The sequence below is a fragment of the Stegostoma tigrinum genome, chromosome 18, assembly GCF_030684315.1.
Source record: "Stegostoma tigrinum isolate sSteTig4 chromosome 18, sSteTig4.hap1, whole genome shotgun sequence".
Lineage (NCBI taxonomy): Eukaryota > Metazoa > Chordata > Chondrichthyes > Orectolobiformes > Stegostomatidae > Stegostoma > Stegostoma tigrinum.
Genome location: NC_081371.1, coordinates 42,211,320 through 42,228,903, shown reverse-complemented (window position 1 = coordinate 42,228,903; position 17,584 = coordinate 42,211,320). Strand labels below are relative to the sequence as shown.

Below are 17,584 nucleotides of genomic sequence, written 5' to 3'. Positions count from 1 at the left end.
AAAGAACCTCTTGATGTTCTCCTTCTCCGTCTCCCACCAGTCGCCCGGAAACACAAAGAGGGGCTTCACGGTTCTCCAACCGGCGTACTCCATCTTAAGCTCCTCGATGTTCTCTGGGGTCAACAGAGCCGTGTTGAGCTTCCATGTCCCCTTGCCGGCCTGCTGGTCGTCCTGTAAGTGACAGCCGGCCAGCAGGAGGTAGTGGTCAGAGAAGAACACCGGCTCGATGCCGGTGGACCTGACCGAGAACGCCTGTGACACAAACAGGAACTCTATCCTTGAGCGGATAGACCCGTCTGGCAGCGGCCAGGTGTATTTCCGCTGCGTTCCGTCTGCAGGGGTGCTGAAGACGTTAAGCAGCTTGGCGTCCTTCACCGTGCCCATCAGGAACCTGAACGTGACGTCCAGTTGACTCCCCCACCTGCTGTCCCCACGCCGGATCTTCCATCTGCATCGATGATGCAGTTGAAGTCTCTGCCTAGGATGAACGGCCTGAATGTAGCCAGCAGGGGTGGAAGCCGCTGCAGGACGGCCAACCGCTCACTCCGTACCGCTGGGGCGTACATGTTGATCAGCCTCAGGGGAGCGTTCCTGTAGGTGACATCAGCCACTAGGAGGCGCCACCCCACCACCTCCTGAACTTGAGAGATGGTGCAGCAGAATAGCCAGGCCCGAGGAGCGACAGTGTTTACCCCCCCGACCAGATCGAAGGCCCACAGGTCCAGGCACCCGACCATTTCCCATACCTGCTGAGGTGCAGTATCCTGCGCTCCTGCAGAAACAGGAGGTCTGCCTTTACAGTGGTCAGGTAGGCCAATGTGGACACACATCTTGCGGTGGACTTGACGCTGCGCACATTAACGCTCGCAACTCGTACCCCCATTGTAGGCAGTGACCGCAGTACCCTCCCCGAGTCCAAGGTCCAGCCCCTCCATCTGTCCCTTCATGCCCATTGCCTGGGCGAACTGCTGGACGCTCTCCGGGCTCAGGAAACCGTCTGTGCTGCCTTCCAGGTGGCATCCCCCCGTCGGGGGTACGGAGGCAGGAGAGTCCGGCTCTGGGTCAGGCTGGGGACACGCTGTTTCCTGCTTCCCGCCTGAAGGTTCTGGGGGCCCTCCAGGGCCCCAGCAGCGCGTGGCTGGGTTTTCGGAGGGAGCCTCAGGACGCCTCCCGTCACCTGGACTTGGGGTCCTGCTTTCCTTCTCCATGGAGATCTTCAGCTTCTGCTTTGGGCGGGCCTCTTCCGAATCCCCCTTGTCAGAGTAGCTCTTATAGCCCCCTTGTAGCTGCCGCTTCCCGCCTGATGGTTGCGGTGCCGGGGCCCGCCGGCGCGCCTTCCTCCTCGCCTTCCGGACCGTCGTCCACTCCCCTGGGACACCTGTCGCCTCCTCCATCGACTTCGGTTTGTCGGGGGGGGAGCGGGGGAAGTGGAGCCTGCAGGGGTGCTTTGGTGGCCTCGTGTCCGTCCTGCAGGGCTGGGCCCTCCTGCACATTAGGGGGGTCCTTGCAGGGGCCTGGTGCCTTCTTCTCCTCCGGGGGGGTTTTGACCCGCATTACCCCTGCTGGCAACCTGGGCGTAAGTGGTCCCCCGCCACGGGAATGCACTATAGAGGTGGCCCACTTCCCCGCAAAGGTTGCAGCTTTTTTCTTGTGGGCAATCCTTTGCAAGGTGTCCCTCCTCCCTGCAGTTCCTGCAGATGGTGGCTTTGCAGTCGGCCACCACGTGACCTGACCTACCGCAGGCATGGCAGGCTTTGGGTTGCCCTGCGTAGGTCAGGTAGCCCTTGCTCCCACCGATTGCGAAGCTGGACGGTGAGTGTACGATGTTCCCATCCGCGCGCGTCCTCAGCGTCACCCTGACCTGCCTCTTACTGGTCCAGATCCCGAAGGGGTCCATTATGTTGGTTAGGTCCCCTTCCACCTTCATGCACCTTCTGAGGTCAGGACATCAGCTGCTGGCACATGCTGGTTGTACATGTGTACAGTCACCATACGGCTCCTCTGCACCGGCATCACGAACAGCGGGACAGCGGTCAGTACAGAGAGGGGGCCCTCAACTCCTTTCTTTTTCAACACCTCCAGGAAGCGCTTGCAAAGCTTGGCACTCCTGAAGGTCTCATCGTAGAAACCTCCGCCAGGGAAATCCTGCAGGCAGTAAATGTTCGCAGCAGCGAACCCACAACAGTCCAACAGGACCCTCTTCACGAAGAAGGTGCGGTCCACAGGTACACCTTCATCCACCTTCTTCATGGAAACGCGGGTGGTGTTCCGGACCCCCTGACCCAGGGCACAAGCACTCGCCGCAGCCATCGTTGCAGGTTGGCTGCTCCCCTGAACCAGCATTAGGCCGAAGCCAGCATTAAGATCCACCGGTTGCAAGGGTGCACACCCAACCCGAAGTCTTCCTTCCACCTCCAACACAATCGCGCTCTCCTGTTCTCGGTCCACAGAAGAGTGGGTCTTTGTTTTGTTCCGGATGTAAGCTGGTTCACTGAGCTGGAAGGTTTGTTTCCAGATGTTTCGTCACCATTCTAGGTAACATCATCAGTGAGCCGCCGGTGAAGCGCTGGTGTTATGTCCCGCTTTCTAGTTATCTGTTTAGGTTTCCTTGGCTTGGTGATGTCATTTCCTATTCTTTTTCTCAGAGGATGGTAGATAGGCTCCAAATCAATGTGTTTGTTGACGGAGTTCTGGTTGGAGTGCCATGTTTCTAGGAGTTCTCGTGCGAGTCTCTGTTTGGCTTGTCCTAGGATGGACGTGTCGTCCCAATCAAAGTGGTGTCCTTCATCTGTATGTAAGAATACGAGTGATAGTGGGTCATGTCGTTTTGTGGCTAGTTGATGTTCGTGTATCCTGGTGGCTAGCTTTCTGCCTGTTCGTCCAATGTAGTGTTTGTCACAGTTCTTGCAAGGTATTTTGTAAATGACGTTCGTTTTGCTTGTTGTCTGTATCGGGTCTTTTAAGTTCATTAGCTGCTGTTTTAGTGTGTCGGTGGGTTTGTGGGCTACCCTGATGCCAAGAGGTCCGAGTAGTCTGGCAGTCATTTCCGAAATGTCTTTGATGTAGAGGAGAGTGGTTATGGTTTCTGGGCATGTTTTGTCTGTTTGTTTGGGTTTGTTGCTGAGAAATTGGCAGATTGTGTTCATTGGATACCTGTTCTTTTTGAATACGCTGTATGGGTGATTTTCTTCTGCTCTTCATAGTTCCTCTGTGCTGCAGTGTGTGGTGGCTCGTTGAAATAATGTTCTAATGCAGCTTCTGCCTAACAAATGTTTGAGGCCCCATTATTTACCATATTGGGTCACAAGCAATCAGAAGTAAATACCAAACAAAACAAAAGTTGCCTGTACCCCATGAACTTGTCTCACCCTACTTTGACTTGGCCTTTTCTCTCCTCATCCAATACCTGCTCACGTACATCCGTGATTCCTCTGACACTTTGCACCAGTTTCAGAATTTCCAGTTTGCAGGCTGTAGCCACCTCCTTTTCACCACTGACATGCAATCCTTTTTCATGTCCATCTCCCACCAAGATGATCTTCGGGGTCTTCAATTCTTCCTGGAGCAAATGCCTGAACCATCCCAACACCACCACCCTCCTCTGCTTGGCTGAACTCATCCTCACTCTCAACAACTTTTCTTTTAACTCCTCTCATTTTCTTCAGATCAGAGGGGTGTCCATTGGAACCCACATAGGCCCCAGTTATGCCTGTCTCTTTTCGGGGTACATGGAACATTCCTTGTTTCAGTCCTATTCCAGCCCCCACCCATAGCTATTTCTCTGATATATCGATGGTATCATCGGTGCTGTTGCATCTCTCGTCTCTAATTGAAATAGTTCATCAATTTCGCTTCCAATTTCCACCCTGCCCTCACTTTCACCTGGTCTTCCTCCCTTCCCTTTCTCGACATCTCTGTTTCCATTTCGTGGGATAGACTGGCCACTAATATCCAATATAAACCCACAATTACCTGGATTACACATCCTCACACCCTGCTTCCTGTGAAGGCTCCATCTCTTTCTCTCAGTTCCTCCATCACTGTCGCACATATTCAGATGAGGCCAGCTTTGAGAAAGGAGCCTCAGAAATGTCCACCTTCTTCCTCAGCCGAGGAATCCCCAATACTGTTGTCGACAAAGCTCGCAATCGAATATGACCCATCTCCTGCACTTGCGCCTTCACCCACTCTCCTCCCTCTTGCCACAGCAATAGGGTTCCCCTTGTCCTTACTTCCCAGCCCACCTGCATCCACATGATCATCAGATGCCATTTTTGCCAGCTCCAGTGAGATGCCACCAACAGACACATATTCCCCTCTCCTCCCTTCTCCACCTTCCGCAGGGACCATTCCCTCCGGAACACCCTGGTCCATACTTCTTTCATCCCCAATGTCCCCCTACAGCCCTACAGCACCTTGCCAGTAAACCTATGTTCCTTTCTAGTTTTCCATCGATATTGTACAGGTAACCGATTCTGATTGCTATAATCCGAATGGCCTTCCTCCTTTTTGCTGTCTTTCAATTCTTTGTTTGTATCAATAATCACTGAAGGTGCAACATCTGCCCATATACCTCCTCCCTCCCCAGCATCCAAGGGCCCAAAAATACCTTCTAGGTGAAGCAACACTTCATCTGCACTTCCCAGAATTTAGTCTACTGCATTTGCTGCTCACAATGTGGTTTTCTCTATACCGGGGAAATGGAGCGTAGACTGGGTGACCACTTTACAGAACATCTATGTTCTGCTCACAAAAAGACCCTGAGTTCCAGTTGTCTGCCACTTTACCACACCACCCTGTTTCCCGGCCAACATCTCTGTCTCAGGCTTGCTGCAATGTTTCAGTGAAACTCAGCATAAGGTAGAAGAACAACACCTCATTTTCCACTTGGGAACCCTGAAACCATCCAGACTCAACATCAAGTTCAATAATTTTAGGGCCTGAATTAGCTCCCATGAACATGTCTTAGCTACTTACCCCACACACCAGGCCTTGTTATCACATAGTCTGCCATACACACTATCAATTGTTAGTCACTAACAGTCCCTTCTATTTATCCTTCTAGCCAGATCATTATCCACTCCTTCGTGTATTCAACTGCTCTTCTCTTTCTTTAGGGTCTCTCCCCATATATTGTTTAGTCCTTCCTACCCATCTCCCTACCTTACCTTCTGCATATAAACTAGCATATTTCTAGCTACCATCAGTTCTGAGGAAGGGTTACCTGACCTAAAACGTTAATTCTAATTTTTCTTCACAGATGCTGCCAGACCTGCTGAGCTTTTCCAGCAACTTCTGTTCTTGTTCCTGATTTATAACTCCACAGTTCTTTTGGTTTTTAGAAGTAAATCCAAGTCCATTAGTGCATAAAATCTATTTGGTCTGCAAGTATGGCTTAAAAAGCTGTTCTTAAAAGAAATCACTATGGCTATAGGAAATTAAGTCAAATTATGACAGTATCAGTATCTTTTTCAACAATTATGTACCCTTTGGCATAGTCCACCACAGCATGTGACTTTAAAATTTCTTCTATAGGTCACTGTCTTTTCATCTTCTCACCAAGTTAAAACCCCAACTTGACCAAGCTTTTAATCACCCTTGCCTATTAACGTAATTTTGACTCAGGTCATTTTTACTCATTTCCTAAGATTGGGACATTTTGGTATGTAAAACCCTGACTATGAATCTTGATTAATTTATTGTTGTCACATGCACCAAGATACAGTGAAAAGTGTTGCTTTGTGTGCTGTACAAGCAGATCGTCCCATACAAAGTGCATCAGGGTAGCAGAACCGAGTGCAGAACACAGTGTTTCAGTCACAGACAAAGTGCAGAGAGGGAGATTAGAATGAACATTTGAGAATTCAGTTCAAAAGTCTGATGACAGCGGGGAAGAAGTTGTTTTTGAATCTATTTGTACGTGTATTCAAACTTCTATATCTTCCATCTAACGGAAGAGAGTGGAAGAGAGTATAACCAGGGTGGCAGTATCTTTGTTTATGTTGGTTGTTTTCCTGAAGCAGCAGGGAGTATTGATGCAATCAATGGATGGAAAGTTTGTTTGCATAATGGATAGGGCTGTGTTGACAACTCTCTGTAGCTTCTTGTGATCTTGGGCAGAGCAGTTGCCAAACCACACTGCAACACATCCAGATAGGGTGCTTTCTGTGGTGCATCTATAAAAATTGGTAAGTATCCTTATGGACATGCCAAATTTCCTTAGCCCCATGAGGAAGTAAAAATGTTGGGATACTTTCTTACCCATTGCGTCAATGTGGGTGGACCAGGACAAACATTTGGTGGTCATCACTCCCAGGAACTTGACGCTGTCGACCATCTCCACCTCAGCACCATTGATACAGACAGGGTCATGCCCTCCACTCTGCTTCCTTAAGTCAATGAAGAGTTCTTTCATTTTGCTAATGTTGATGGAGAGATTGTTGGCTTCATACTTACCAAGTACTCCATCTCTTTCATGAATTCTTTCTCGTCATTGTTTGAGATCCGACCAATAACGGTGGTGTCATCAGCAAACCTGTAAATCGAGTTGGGGTGGAATTTGGCCACATAATCATGAGTGTATAAGGAGTATAGTAGAGGACTGAGTACATAGCCTTGGAGGGCACTGGTATTGAGGATTATGGTGGAGGACGTGTTATTGCCTCTGCAACCTGTCTAAATTTCTTTTAGTAATTTTCTTACATGGAATGACTTGGCATATTTAAAATATTATGTAGAGAAACCAGTAAACCAACATGATATTTTTATCAAATATTGAATTTCATTTCACCCACACCCTAGCCCCAACGGATAACTAAAATCAAGTGTTGATATAATGGAAAATACTTATACTAAATTGCCCTGTTTCCTGTTCTGTGCAATTCTTTAATCAAACTAACATATGTGTCAATAAAGTATTTGCTTGCATGAAGCATGGTTTCATGTTACAGTCTAACAGGGATGAAATGTGAAGAGAGAGACTTACTCTAGTTCAGTTTCATGTCTCTTGAGTAATAATTCAGAGTCTTGAAGCTGAGTCTGACACAGTGCCAGAAAACTCCCCGGTGAAGGTCTGCTCTGCCTTTTGGCACAAAACTCATCAGTAGAACTAATCCTTTCACCATCTAGTATCTTCAGACTTGATAACATTTTTAGGATTGAATATCTGAAAGAAGCAATATAGAAAATTGATGTAAAGGACAACTACCATATTTTAATGTACAATTGTGCTCCTTTGCTAGAGTCTTCTGTCTTAGTGATATATTTAAATGCTAAGTTAAATATTTATACTCAATTTAATCCTGAAAAGCAATTGCTTTCAAAAAGAATTCTCCATTAATTGAGTTTATAGAACTATGAGATCACCATTAGTCAACTCAAAAGTCAAGCTGAAATTATTGTACGATGTATACAGTTATACAATTCAATAAACTAATGACTGACAATATTAGCACAAGTAAAGTGAAATAAACATAATTTATCCTTTTCCTTTCTGAATATTAAACTGTGTTCCAGAAAAGATAAGGCAGAACATGATCTATCATGCATCATTCTATGATTCTATTATTTTATGCAATATTTCATACTCCCCAGCTTTAGTTAAAGCTCTGAAAGAATTATCTGGAAGAAAATACACTTAAAAAAATTAAAACAATGAATTTAAAAATTCCTGTGCATGGCCTGTCAACATATGTAACAGAAATGGTCATCCACGTAAAATATGTTTTACATATAGTCTCTCAATAACTCTTTCTTTGGTGACATCTAAGTTCTGCTTTAAAAAGATAAAGATAAAGTCACGGTGAGGGTTGCTCTCTCATTAGAGAGATGATTGGTGGTGGTTCAACCTGAGGGCACCATGCCTCAAGGGAGGGAAAGAGATTGAGGAGGAAAGTCCGAAGTGGAATCCTCAGCTGATGTGGGAATTGAACCCACAGACTTGGCATCACTCTGCATTGCAAACCAGCTGTCCAGCAAACTAAGCTAACAAACCTCCTTTCCCCTTTACACTTCTATAATCAGTTAAAAATGTGTGCCGATTATCTTATTTTTGGTGCAACTTTCAAAGATTACTTTTAACATGGAGCAAAATTGACTCAAATTTCATTTTCAGGAGTGAAGAAAGGTAATCACAAAGATCTAATTATCCCTCTAGCATGCATTTTTGCTTTTCGAACATTAGTTTGAATTGGGAGTCAAGTCAAAGGGGTTTCCAGTTGATTAACAACAATGACAGCAGCAAATAGGATCAATAGCCAATCACAACTAAGTATTCCATCAGACAAAAAAACCAGTAAGTATAACATACTGATTATACTTTACACAGAAGTACATTTTAGAATACAAAGTAAATGATACTTGATGCAGATAAAAGTTGAGATATCATAGCAAATTACAAAAAAGTGACATATATCATAATGGAAAAAAAATGACATTCTACCAATAGAAAATTAGTTGATAAAGTCAGGTTTTGTAGCAGCTGTGATGAACATGCTAATATTATTTATGAACATAAACTGATGTTACAGAGAAATAGCAAGAACTGCAGATGCTGGAGTCAGAGACAACACAATGTGGAGTTAGAGGAACACAGCAGATCAGGCAGCATCAGAGGAGCAAGAAAAATGATGTTTCGGGTCGGAACCTTCTTCAGAAATGGGGCGGGGTAAGGGAGCTGGGAAATAAATAAAGAGAAGAAGGCTAGAGACAACAAGGTGTAGAGCAGGATGAACACAGCAGGCCAAGCAGCATCATAGGAGTGGGAAAGCCGATGTTTTGGGCCTAGACTAAGGCTGGTGTTGGGAGAGGTAGGTGGGATGGAGATAGGGGAGTGCAGACAGGGAGTGGTGGGGATTGGTCAGTGGGATGGGTGGGGCAGATTGGTGGGAAAGAAAATGGACAGGTTGTGTCGGGTCAAGGAGGCGGGGATGACAGCGAGGTTTGGACATGGGATGAGGCCTAGAGTATGGAGATTTTAAAACTGGTGAATTCCACGTTAAGGCCATTGGGCTGTTTATGAGGCAGAATATGAGATTTTGCTCCTCCAGATTGCGGATGGTGTAATTGTGACACTGGAGGAGGCCCAGGATGGACAAGTCACCCAGGGAGTGCAAGGGGGAGTTAAAATGGTTCGCAACCAGAAGGTGTTGTTGTTTGTCATGTACAGAGTGCAGATGCTTTACCAAACGGTCTGTGAGTCTATGATAACAAAGTGTGAAGCTGGATGATCACAGCAGGCCAAGCAGCATCTCACGAGCACAAAAGCTGACGTTTCAGGCCTGTGATGAAGGGTCTAGGCCCGAAACGTCACCTTTTTGTCTCCTGAGTTGCTGCTTGGCCTGCTGTGTTCATCCAGCTTCACACTTTGTTATCTTGGATTCTCCTGCATCTGCAGTTCACATTATCTCTGGTCTCTGAGTCTATGCTTGGTCTCACTGAGGTAGAGGAGGGCACATCATTACACATAACTTAGTAAGGTGCAACTTATAGGAGTAAGTAAAAATCCCTGTCATTTAGAATACTGGACCAAAACCCTGGATTTTTAAAACACAAAAAAAAGGCAACTGGAGCCATGGTCTGGAATACACAATCACTGGGATAGCTGTCTGGAACCATGGTTCAGTTAGAAATCCTATTTACACCTCAGCCCTGAAGGGACAATGAACCAGACCTAAGACAACAACTTCAGACACCTTGGACTCTTCAGAGGTACCAAGGTATTCAACTTCAATTAATATTCATTCACAGAAATACTGGGCATTCCACTTAATCAAAATACATTTTCACCTACTCTAAACTATCAGGAAGCCAATTCACCACAAAGGGGACAACAGAAACACGATAGATAACACAGATTTGAGAGGTGATAAAGGAGAACACAGTCTGTGTAATTGCTGGGCCTGATCTGGGAGAGAAGGAGACAGCCATCCCTGCAGCTAACAACGGAAGAGAGATCCCAGACAGCTACGCTCCCAGAGAACTATCTGCACAGCCATCTCCCTGAAATCTACCGACACAGGGCTGTTCTGTTCCAGGGGAACCAACGGTAACCACAAAGAAAGAAAACCTAAGTTCTCAAACCAGACTGAAGACTATCTGAAGTCTTCAGAGAAGCACTGACTACAGCAAGTGGGAATGGCCAGTTGTATTTCAAAACTGTGTTTATCCCCAGTGGTGAGCCTATTTGCTTGCGATCCAAAGTATCCAAACTAGCTAGCAGGGAGGGGAAGGTGGCTTGGTGACAGTGCAGGGAACCCCAAGGTCAGGAATTAAAATATCAGTGTTTGAAACTGCTATTTAGTTTCTAATAGTAATTAGACCGTGTTAAGTTAATAATAGATAGTGTCAGTTTTACTGTTTTGAACTTGCGTTTTTAGCTCTTGTATTTTATTCACCGTTGGGTTGTTTCCTTGTTTATTACTTTTGCCTTTTTACTTCTTGTGATATAATTACCTTTGCATTTAATAAATGCAGAGATACTTTGCCCTGAAACAATTGTTGACTACCTTCTTCACTTAACATTCCTAAATTAAGTCCAGTGTCAAAACCAGGGAATCTGGGGGTGATTCAAACCAGCTAAAAATCAGCAGATTACTAATCTCAAACCAGAATCCCTGGAAACTTTCTTCAAGGGGTTTTTTAGAAAGGAAATTAACATTAAAGTGGATGTTTTAATTAGTTCAAGGGACTCTGTTTGACTCTTTAACAAAGCCTTCTGGAGAAAAGTGCAGAGTTACTTGCACATTTAACTGCACATGGGTAGTCTTGAGAATCACTGTCAATTTCAGAAGAGTAATGAACAATGACAACTTTGCCATCATCACTACTGTGAAATCTTGTCCACAATATTAGTATTGTATATTAATTTATTGTTGCTTGTATTTCTGAAAATACAGTAAAATGTGAATAAATCACCATAATCCAGCGCCATTTTAATGGCATAATTTGTAAAAAGAAATAGATCACGCAAAGTTAAGACAAGTTTCATGTTTTGTTCCGCCCATGGCTTCTTGATTTCTGAAGTGCCTTCAGGATGCCACCTCACTCTACAGCTGCCAAAGCTGTCCCTTAGGCTGCAACTGCAAAGAGGACGCATGCTGAAGCAGCCTCCATCCCTGCAGGCCAGACCCAGAATGGCACCTCTGCCAAAGCTGCCTTATCACCATCGACACTCCCGCCACTGCCATAGCCAGGAAACTGTCCGAACTCTTGAGGGCCTGGACATATCTCATTTTCAAGGACTGAGGGACCGTCAAATAAAACTCCCAATGACCAAGGGATCATTCACTCCGCTGCCATTGCAGATGGTGCCGAAATGCCAGAGGGAACGAATGGACCCTGATTCATTGATACTGGAGCCATTGTTCAAGACACGACTTTTGTATATTAAATAATTTAAACTTCTGTCAAATACCTTACCTAGGTGTTACAAAATTGCTACTGGAATATTATGAACCATAAAGCTTTATCTATAAGTCTAATTTTAATGGGGGAAAATGAAATTAGCAAAAGTATAGGTACACAATCTTTCCAGGAATTCATTTACAGTTGTCATGATTTTTTGTTGTATTTTTAGATAAATATTTAAGTTTAGAATTCACATGTAAATCTTTTAGAGTTTTCCTTTGTAAACAGTTCATGTAACAATGCAGTTATAGGCATTCTGCCACTAGGTGGAAATCATGCACCGCTGTTATCATTATGACGAAAACAAGCTGAAATTGCTGCAGCTTTATTAATATTATGGCACTGTCAACTCCACTACTTCTATCCATACATTCAATTTTTCAATTGGTCTTGTTTTCTTCAGCTCCGGTCAAGGTACCGATAAATATTTCACTGTCAGTTATTTTGGCTTTACTTCCCTAGCCTGAGTGCAGCTCTATGTTAACTTTTTAATAGCAGCAGTAGCTGTTATCAGTTTTACTTTCTTCAATCCCCAACCTGGCCTCATGAAAGTTGTGTCTTGAGCAATGGCTCCAGTATCGATGAATCGGAGTCTATTCATTCCCTCTGGCATTTCGGCAAACTTTATGGCTTCATCAATCTAGTTCTTGCTAACTGCAACCTCGGTCCAGTTGCTCCAGCCTTGGCTGGCTTAAATTTCCATAGTTCAGTTCTCCTTTAATTGTTTGATCACTGTGTTGGTTTCTGTTCCTCTAATCTCACCCCAGCTCTAAGTTTTTCCATAGTTGCATTGGTCTCACTTTTGCCAGACACAGCACAGCTCTCAGTAAAGTATTTCACTTCAGTGTCTTTGTGTAAATTTTGAAATGACTGCCAGTTTTTATACATGCTGTTCAGAATCACATCTGAAATGACATTTATCAGTTCTCTTCCCTTCTGCGCTAATTTATTTCAAAATTATTTCAATTGTCTCAATTGGTGGACAATTCTTATTTGGGCTTGGTCTTTAAAAATCCATACAAATTTATAATTTTTTGACTGCCTTAGTTGATGGAAATGTTTTAAACTAATGCTCCTTCGCTCAATCACAGTCTTTTATTTTAAAAGGACCACAATTAGCAGGAAGCTTGTAATGTGGATTTGCTTTCTACAGGATATGTGCTAAATAGTTAATTACTTTAGCACATAAGGCTATCATATCTCATGAGAAATCAATGGGAAATGCAAAACAAAAGGCTACTATTTGTTTTTTCTCCTGAGGTATAAACCCAATCCTTCCATCAATTAAAGCCAACACAGTTAAAAAGCATCCTATTTCCTGCAAATAACTATGAGCAAGGACATGAGAGAATGTAATATACATCCTCATAACAAAGATGTGTATGGTAGAAGAGGGTGAAACTGACTAAGTTTTGCAGTATACCAACATTCCACTGTGGTGGACAGCGTGAGCTGTTTTCCTCAGATGGTGATGGCCAGCACGAGGGGATATAGCTTTAAATTGAAGGGTGATAGATATAGGACAGATGTAGGAGGTAGGTTCTTTACTTAGAGAGTAGTTAGGGTGTGGAATGCCCTGCGTGAAACAGTAGTCGACTCGCCAACGTTAAGGGCATTTAAATGGTCGTTGGATAAACATATGGATGATAATGGAATAGTGTAGGTTACATGGGCTTCAGATTGGTTTCACGGGTTTGCGCAACATCGAGGGCCGAAGGGCCTGTACCGCGTTGTAATGTTCTATGTTTAAAAAAAAGGAAAGATCTGGATTTTGCAGTCATTGGTAAAGCAATTGCTGACCCCGACCTCAAGGTAATCTGGCCACAAAGGTTTAGCAGTTTCCACTTATATTCCCTCTATTTTATCTTGTTGCTGAACAGACATCAGAGATTCATGTGCAGCTGCATGGTTTCGAGGAAACACTAATTTCCCTTGCCATGTGCTTGACTAACATCAAGAAAGTAGTTTCTCAAGTGTAGTCAAGGGGATAAGATTATCAGGTTCCAGCAGCAGTGATGTAACTAAACAGGTCACCAGCCAAACATAGTGAAGCATTCTCACAGACAAGCACTGAATAATTTACTGTTAATTTTAAATGTTCATATGCAGTGAAATAAAATATAGAAATATGCACTTATGAATATAGTGGAAGATAAAGTTCTAAATAACAAAATGAAACAAAATAACAGTTTTTCTTTATCACTTCTGAGAAATAACATTCAGCAAATTTACAATTACCACTGCAGGGCCAGTGATGTTGCATAGCAGTCATTATGAATTTAGTGCACTGTTAGAACTCAAACAGCAACATTTCAATCAATGACACATAACTTTCTCAAAAGTTCTAAAAGGAAGGCCGAGTATCAAAGTTATTATCAGTTCAATGATTTCTAATTGATTATGTTCTAAGGGGACTTCAACAGTGCACGCCATAGGAAAGTTCAACAGCAACTTGTGGATTTCTGTGCACATACAGACTCCAGGAGTTGCTGTCAGGTTCACATGATGCTAACAGTTTCACTATAACCACTATAAATTCCACACCAAAACTTACATGTAATCATGTCAATTATTAAAATTAAATAATGAATTATATTAAACATTGCAAGAGCGGCACGGTGGCTCAGTGGTTAGCACTGCAGCCTCACAGCACCAGGGACCCGGGTTCGATTCTAGCCTCGGGTGACTGTCTGTGTGGAGCTTGCACATTCTCCCTGTGTCTGCGTGGGTTTCCTCCGGGTGCTCCGGTTTCCTCCCACAGTCCAAAGATGTGCAGGCTAGGTGGATCGGCCGTGCTAGATTGCCCATAGTGTTCAGGGGTGTGTGGGTTATAGGGGGATGGGTCTGGGTGGGATGCTTCAAGGGGCGGTGTGGACTTGTTGGGCCAAAAGGCCTGTTTCCACACTGTAGGGAATCTAATCTAATTGCAATTTCACAATGGCAAATTGTGCATGCAATTTCAGAAAATTATGTTACCCAACATTTGTTTTCTACCCATTTGGTGTATTCAAACAACTATTAAACAAAGATTAGTTTTGATGATCTGAGCACCTTCCCTTTTTAATGAGGAAACTAAAATAAACCTTGCCTAAATTAAAATATTTACTAACATGTTCAATATAACTCTAATTTCAACAGAAGTGCAATCGTTTTATAAATCTATACGTCAGTGCTACCTGGTTCTTATCACATTAGTATTCAAAAATTCCCTGCATGTGGTAAGAAGTGGAGAGGGTTCCTGCTATATGTAACCAGCAGCAATAAAATAGTCATGATTAATTTATCCAAGAGCTACATTCAGTTCATAGGTTGCCCTATGACAGCAATGATCTGTGGGTTCTACTGTTGATTGCACATTTAAGCCAAATGCTCATAATAAGCTCTGATTATGAACTTTAAATAACCCTATTCCATGACCCTGTATGATAGCAGTTCCCACACGTATGATACTTTCATCTCCATGCCAGCTTGACACTCCCTAAAATGAAAGTACAAGAAAATAATATGTTCTGCATTAGCAAAATCTTGTTATTAAAATGTACATTTCATATTCAAAAGGACACATTAAGAAGAACACACTAAATATGATGAAGTAAACAATTATCGAATTGTTACCCCGCACTGTTCAGCAGATAGCAAAACATCTCAGGTTTCAGTGCCTCATTATACATTGTAATCAACTGAAGGTCAACTCATATGTAACAACTATTCATTTAGTAGTGTACAATTAGAACTTTGTATCACATAATCATCAAATAAAGCTATCATTTCTTTCTGTTGATTGGGAATGAATAGCCAATGTAACTAATGTTTTTCTACTTTATGTCCATGGGTGCATGAGATCCTCGACATCGTACTATTTGGGAGGCTATCAAATGAAATACCACAGTAAGAAACAATGCTGATGAAGGTAAAGGATCTCAGCAGGATATTTCAGAGATGACCACAAGACTACTGAGACCCCTAGGTTTCAGAGATGACCACAAGACTACTCAGAACCCTAGGTATCAGGGTAGCCCACAAACCGACAATCACCCCATGGCAGCTACTGACGAACATAAAGGATCCCATGCCCAAAACCAGCAAAACTGGGATAATATACAATATAGCATGCAAGGACTGTGAAAAACACCATGTTGGCCAAACTGGAAGAAAATTGACTATATGAATACGTGAACATCAAACAGTCAGCAAGAGACAAGATCAATTCTCACTTGTCTCACTAAACATGGACAACGAGGGACATGACCTCGATAATTGCACAAGCCAATCACAGACGTGCCAGGTAATTCATGGAGGTCTGGAATTCCAACTGGAGTTCCATCGACAAATGCATTAAATTAGACCCTGTGTACAAACCATGAGAAACAAAACCAGAAGTAAAATCAACCAACACAACAAACCGTGGCATATGAATAACAAGTGGGACAGAACCCCAATGCTTCAACTATTCATTTAGTAGTGTATAATTAGAACTTTGTATCACATAATCATCAAATAAAGCTTTCTTTTCTTTCTGTTGACCGGGAATGAACAGCCAATGCAACTCTAATGTTATTCTACGTAATTTCAAAGATGCATGAGATGCTTAACACCGTACTATTTGGGAGGCTATCAAATGAAATACCACAATAAGAAACAACGCTGATGAAGGTAAAGGATCCTAGTAGGAGGCACACTGACGATGTTGCCTAGCAGAGTGACATAACGTTTGCAACTAAACCCACCAGCTCAACAAGCATGTCTTCAACCTCACCCACAATTCAACCTACAAATCTCAAAAAAATTTAAACTTCAATAACAGATATATGGATATCTATGACCGTCCACACAAGTGATTCAAGATTTTAGCTAGTAATTTACTGATTCAGACTAGACATTCCTTCAAAACGTTATGCTGGTTCCTTTACTAACTTGGTCAAATAGACGGAGGTCATTTTCTGCAGAATTCATTTTCCAGTCTAAATTTTTCTTAACGTCTCCTTTCATAGCTGCCTTATAAGCCCCATCCTGGAAAATCCTACTCAACATCTCCACACATGCAAACTACAACCACAGTTCAATCTCAAGTTCTTGAATATGCTGTCATTTTCAAATCCATCATTCAATAGCAACTTCCACAAACACAACCTCTACAATCTAGAGTGACAAGGAGAGCTGATGAATGGGAACACTCTATCTGCAAGATGCCCTCCTAGTCACTCATCAACCTGACTTGGCATTATCTTGCTACACCATCACTGCCAATTGGTACAAATCCTGGAACTCCCTTCTTAAACACCATTACAGTTGTACTGACACAAGAATGCCTTTGTTTTAATTCTTTCATGGGATGTAGTAATGCTGGCTAGTCCAGCATTTATGGCCAATTCCAAATTGTCTGAAGAAGATAGTGGTAGTGAGCTATGTTATTGAACCACTGCACTCCTCAGGATGCATTACAGCAGCGCATCTTACAGAACAATCTTGTAAACAGTGCACCACTATATACTGGTTGCAAGGGGAGTAAATGTTGAAAGTGGTACATGGATGCCATCAAGTTCGCTGCTTTGTGCTGGGGACAGTCTCAGGCTTCTTGAATCTTGTTGGAGATGATCATTGCTTGCCATTTGTGTGATGTGAATATTACTTTCCAATTATCAGCTCAAGCCTTGTGGTTGTACAGGTCTTGCTGCAAATGGGATTTGAAGTACTTTAACATCCGAACAATTGCAAGTAATGCTGAAAATTGTGTGAATCAACAATTAATATCTCAATTTCTGACCTTACGATGAAAGGAAGATCATTGGCAAATCTGGTAAAGATGGTTGAGTCTAGGACACCATACTTAGGTGATGGGATTTTTGTGGTATAGTGTCCAAACTGCTCCCAAGGTGTATAATAGCATCTCTGAATTAGAAAATATCTACACCCAAGTGTTTTATTCCTAGTGTTGACCTCCATCAACTACCACCACCTGTCTTTGTGCTAGGTATGATTCCAACCAGTGGAAAGTTTTCCCAATTCTCATTGACTCCAGATTATCCTTTGTCTTGATGTCAAGGTACATTCACTCTTACCTCACTATAGAACGTGGCTCTTTTATCCATGCTTGGTCCAAAGCTATAATGAAGAGAAGATTTATGTAGCCCTGGAGCAACTCAAACGGAACAGCTGTAAGAAGGTTAATTCTTGTAGG

The 17,584-nt window shown here is 43.2% G+C and overlaps 1 protein-coding gene across 2 annotated transcripts in view; it reads right to left on the bottom strand.

Moving 5' to 3' along the window:
- Positions 1 to 17,584, bottom strand: part of lrriq1 (leucine-rich repeats and IQ motif containing 1) — a 220,694-nt gene that overhangs the window by 102,928 nt on the left and 100,182 nt on the right. For both annotated transcript variants that reach the window (XM_059652467.1, XM_059652466.1), the window contains one exon: positions 6,986 to 7,165. In XM_059652467.1, coding sequence (XP_059508450.1) covers positions 6,986 to 7,165 — 180 coding nt within the window. The remainder of the gene's footprint in view (positions 1 to 6,985; positions 7,166 to 17,584) is intronic.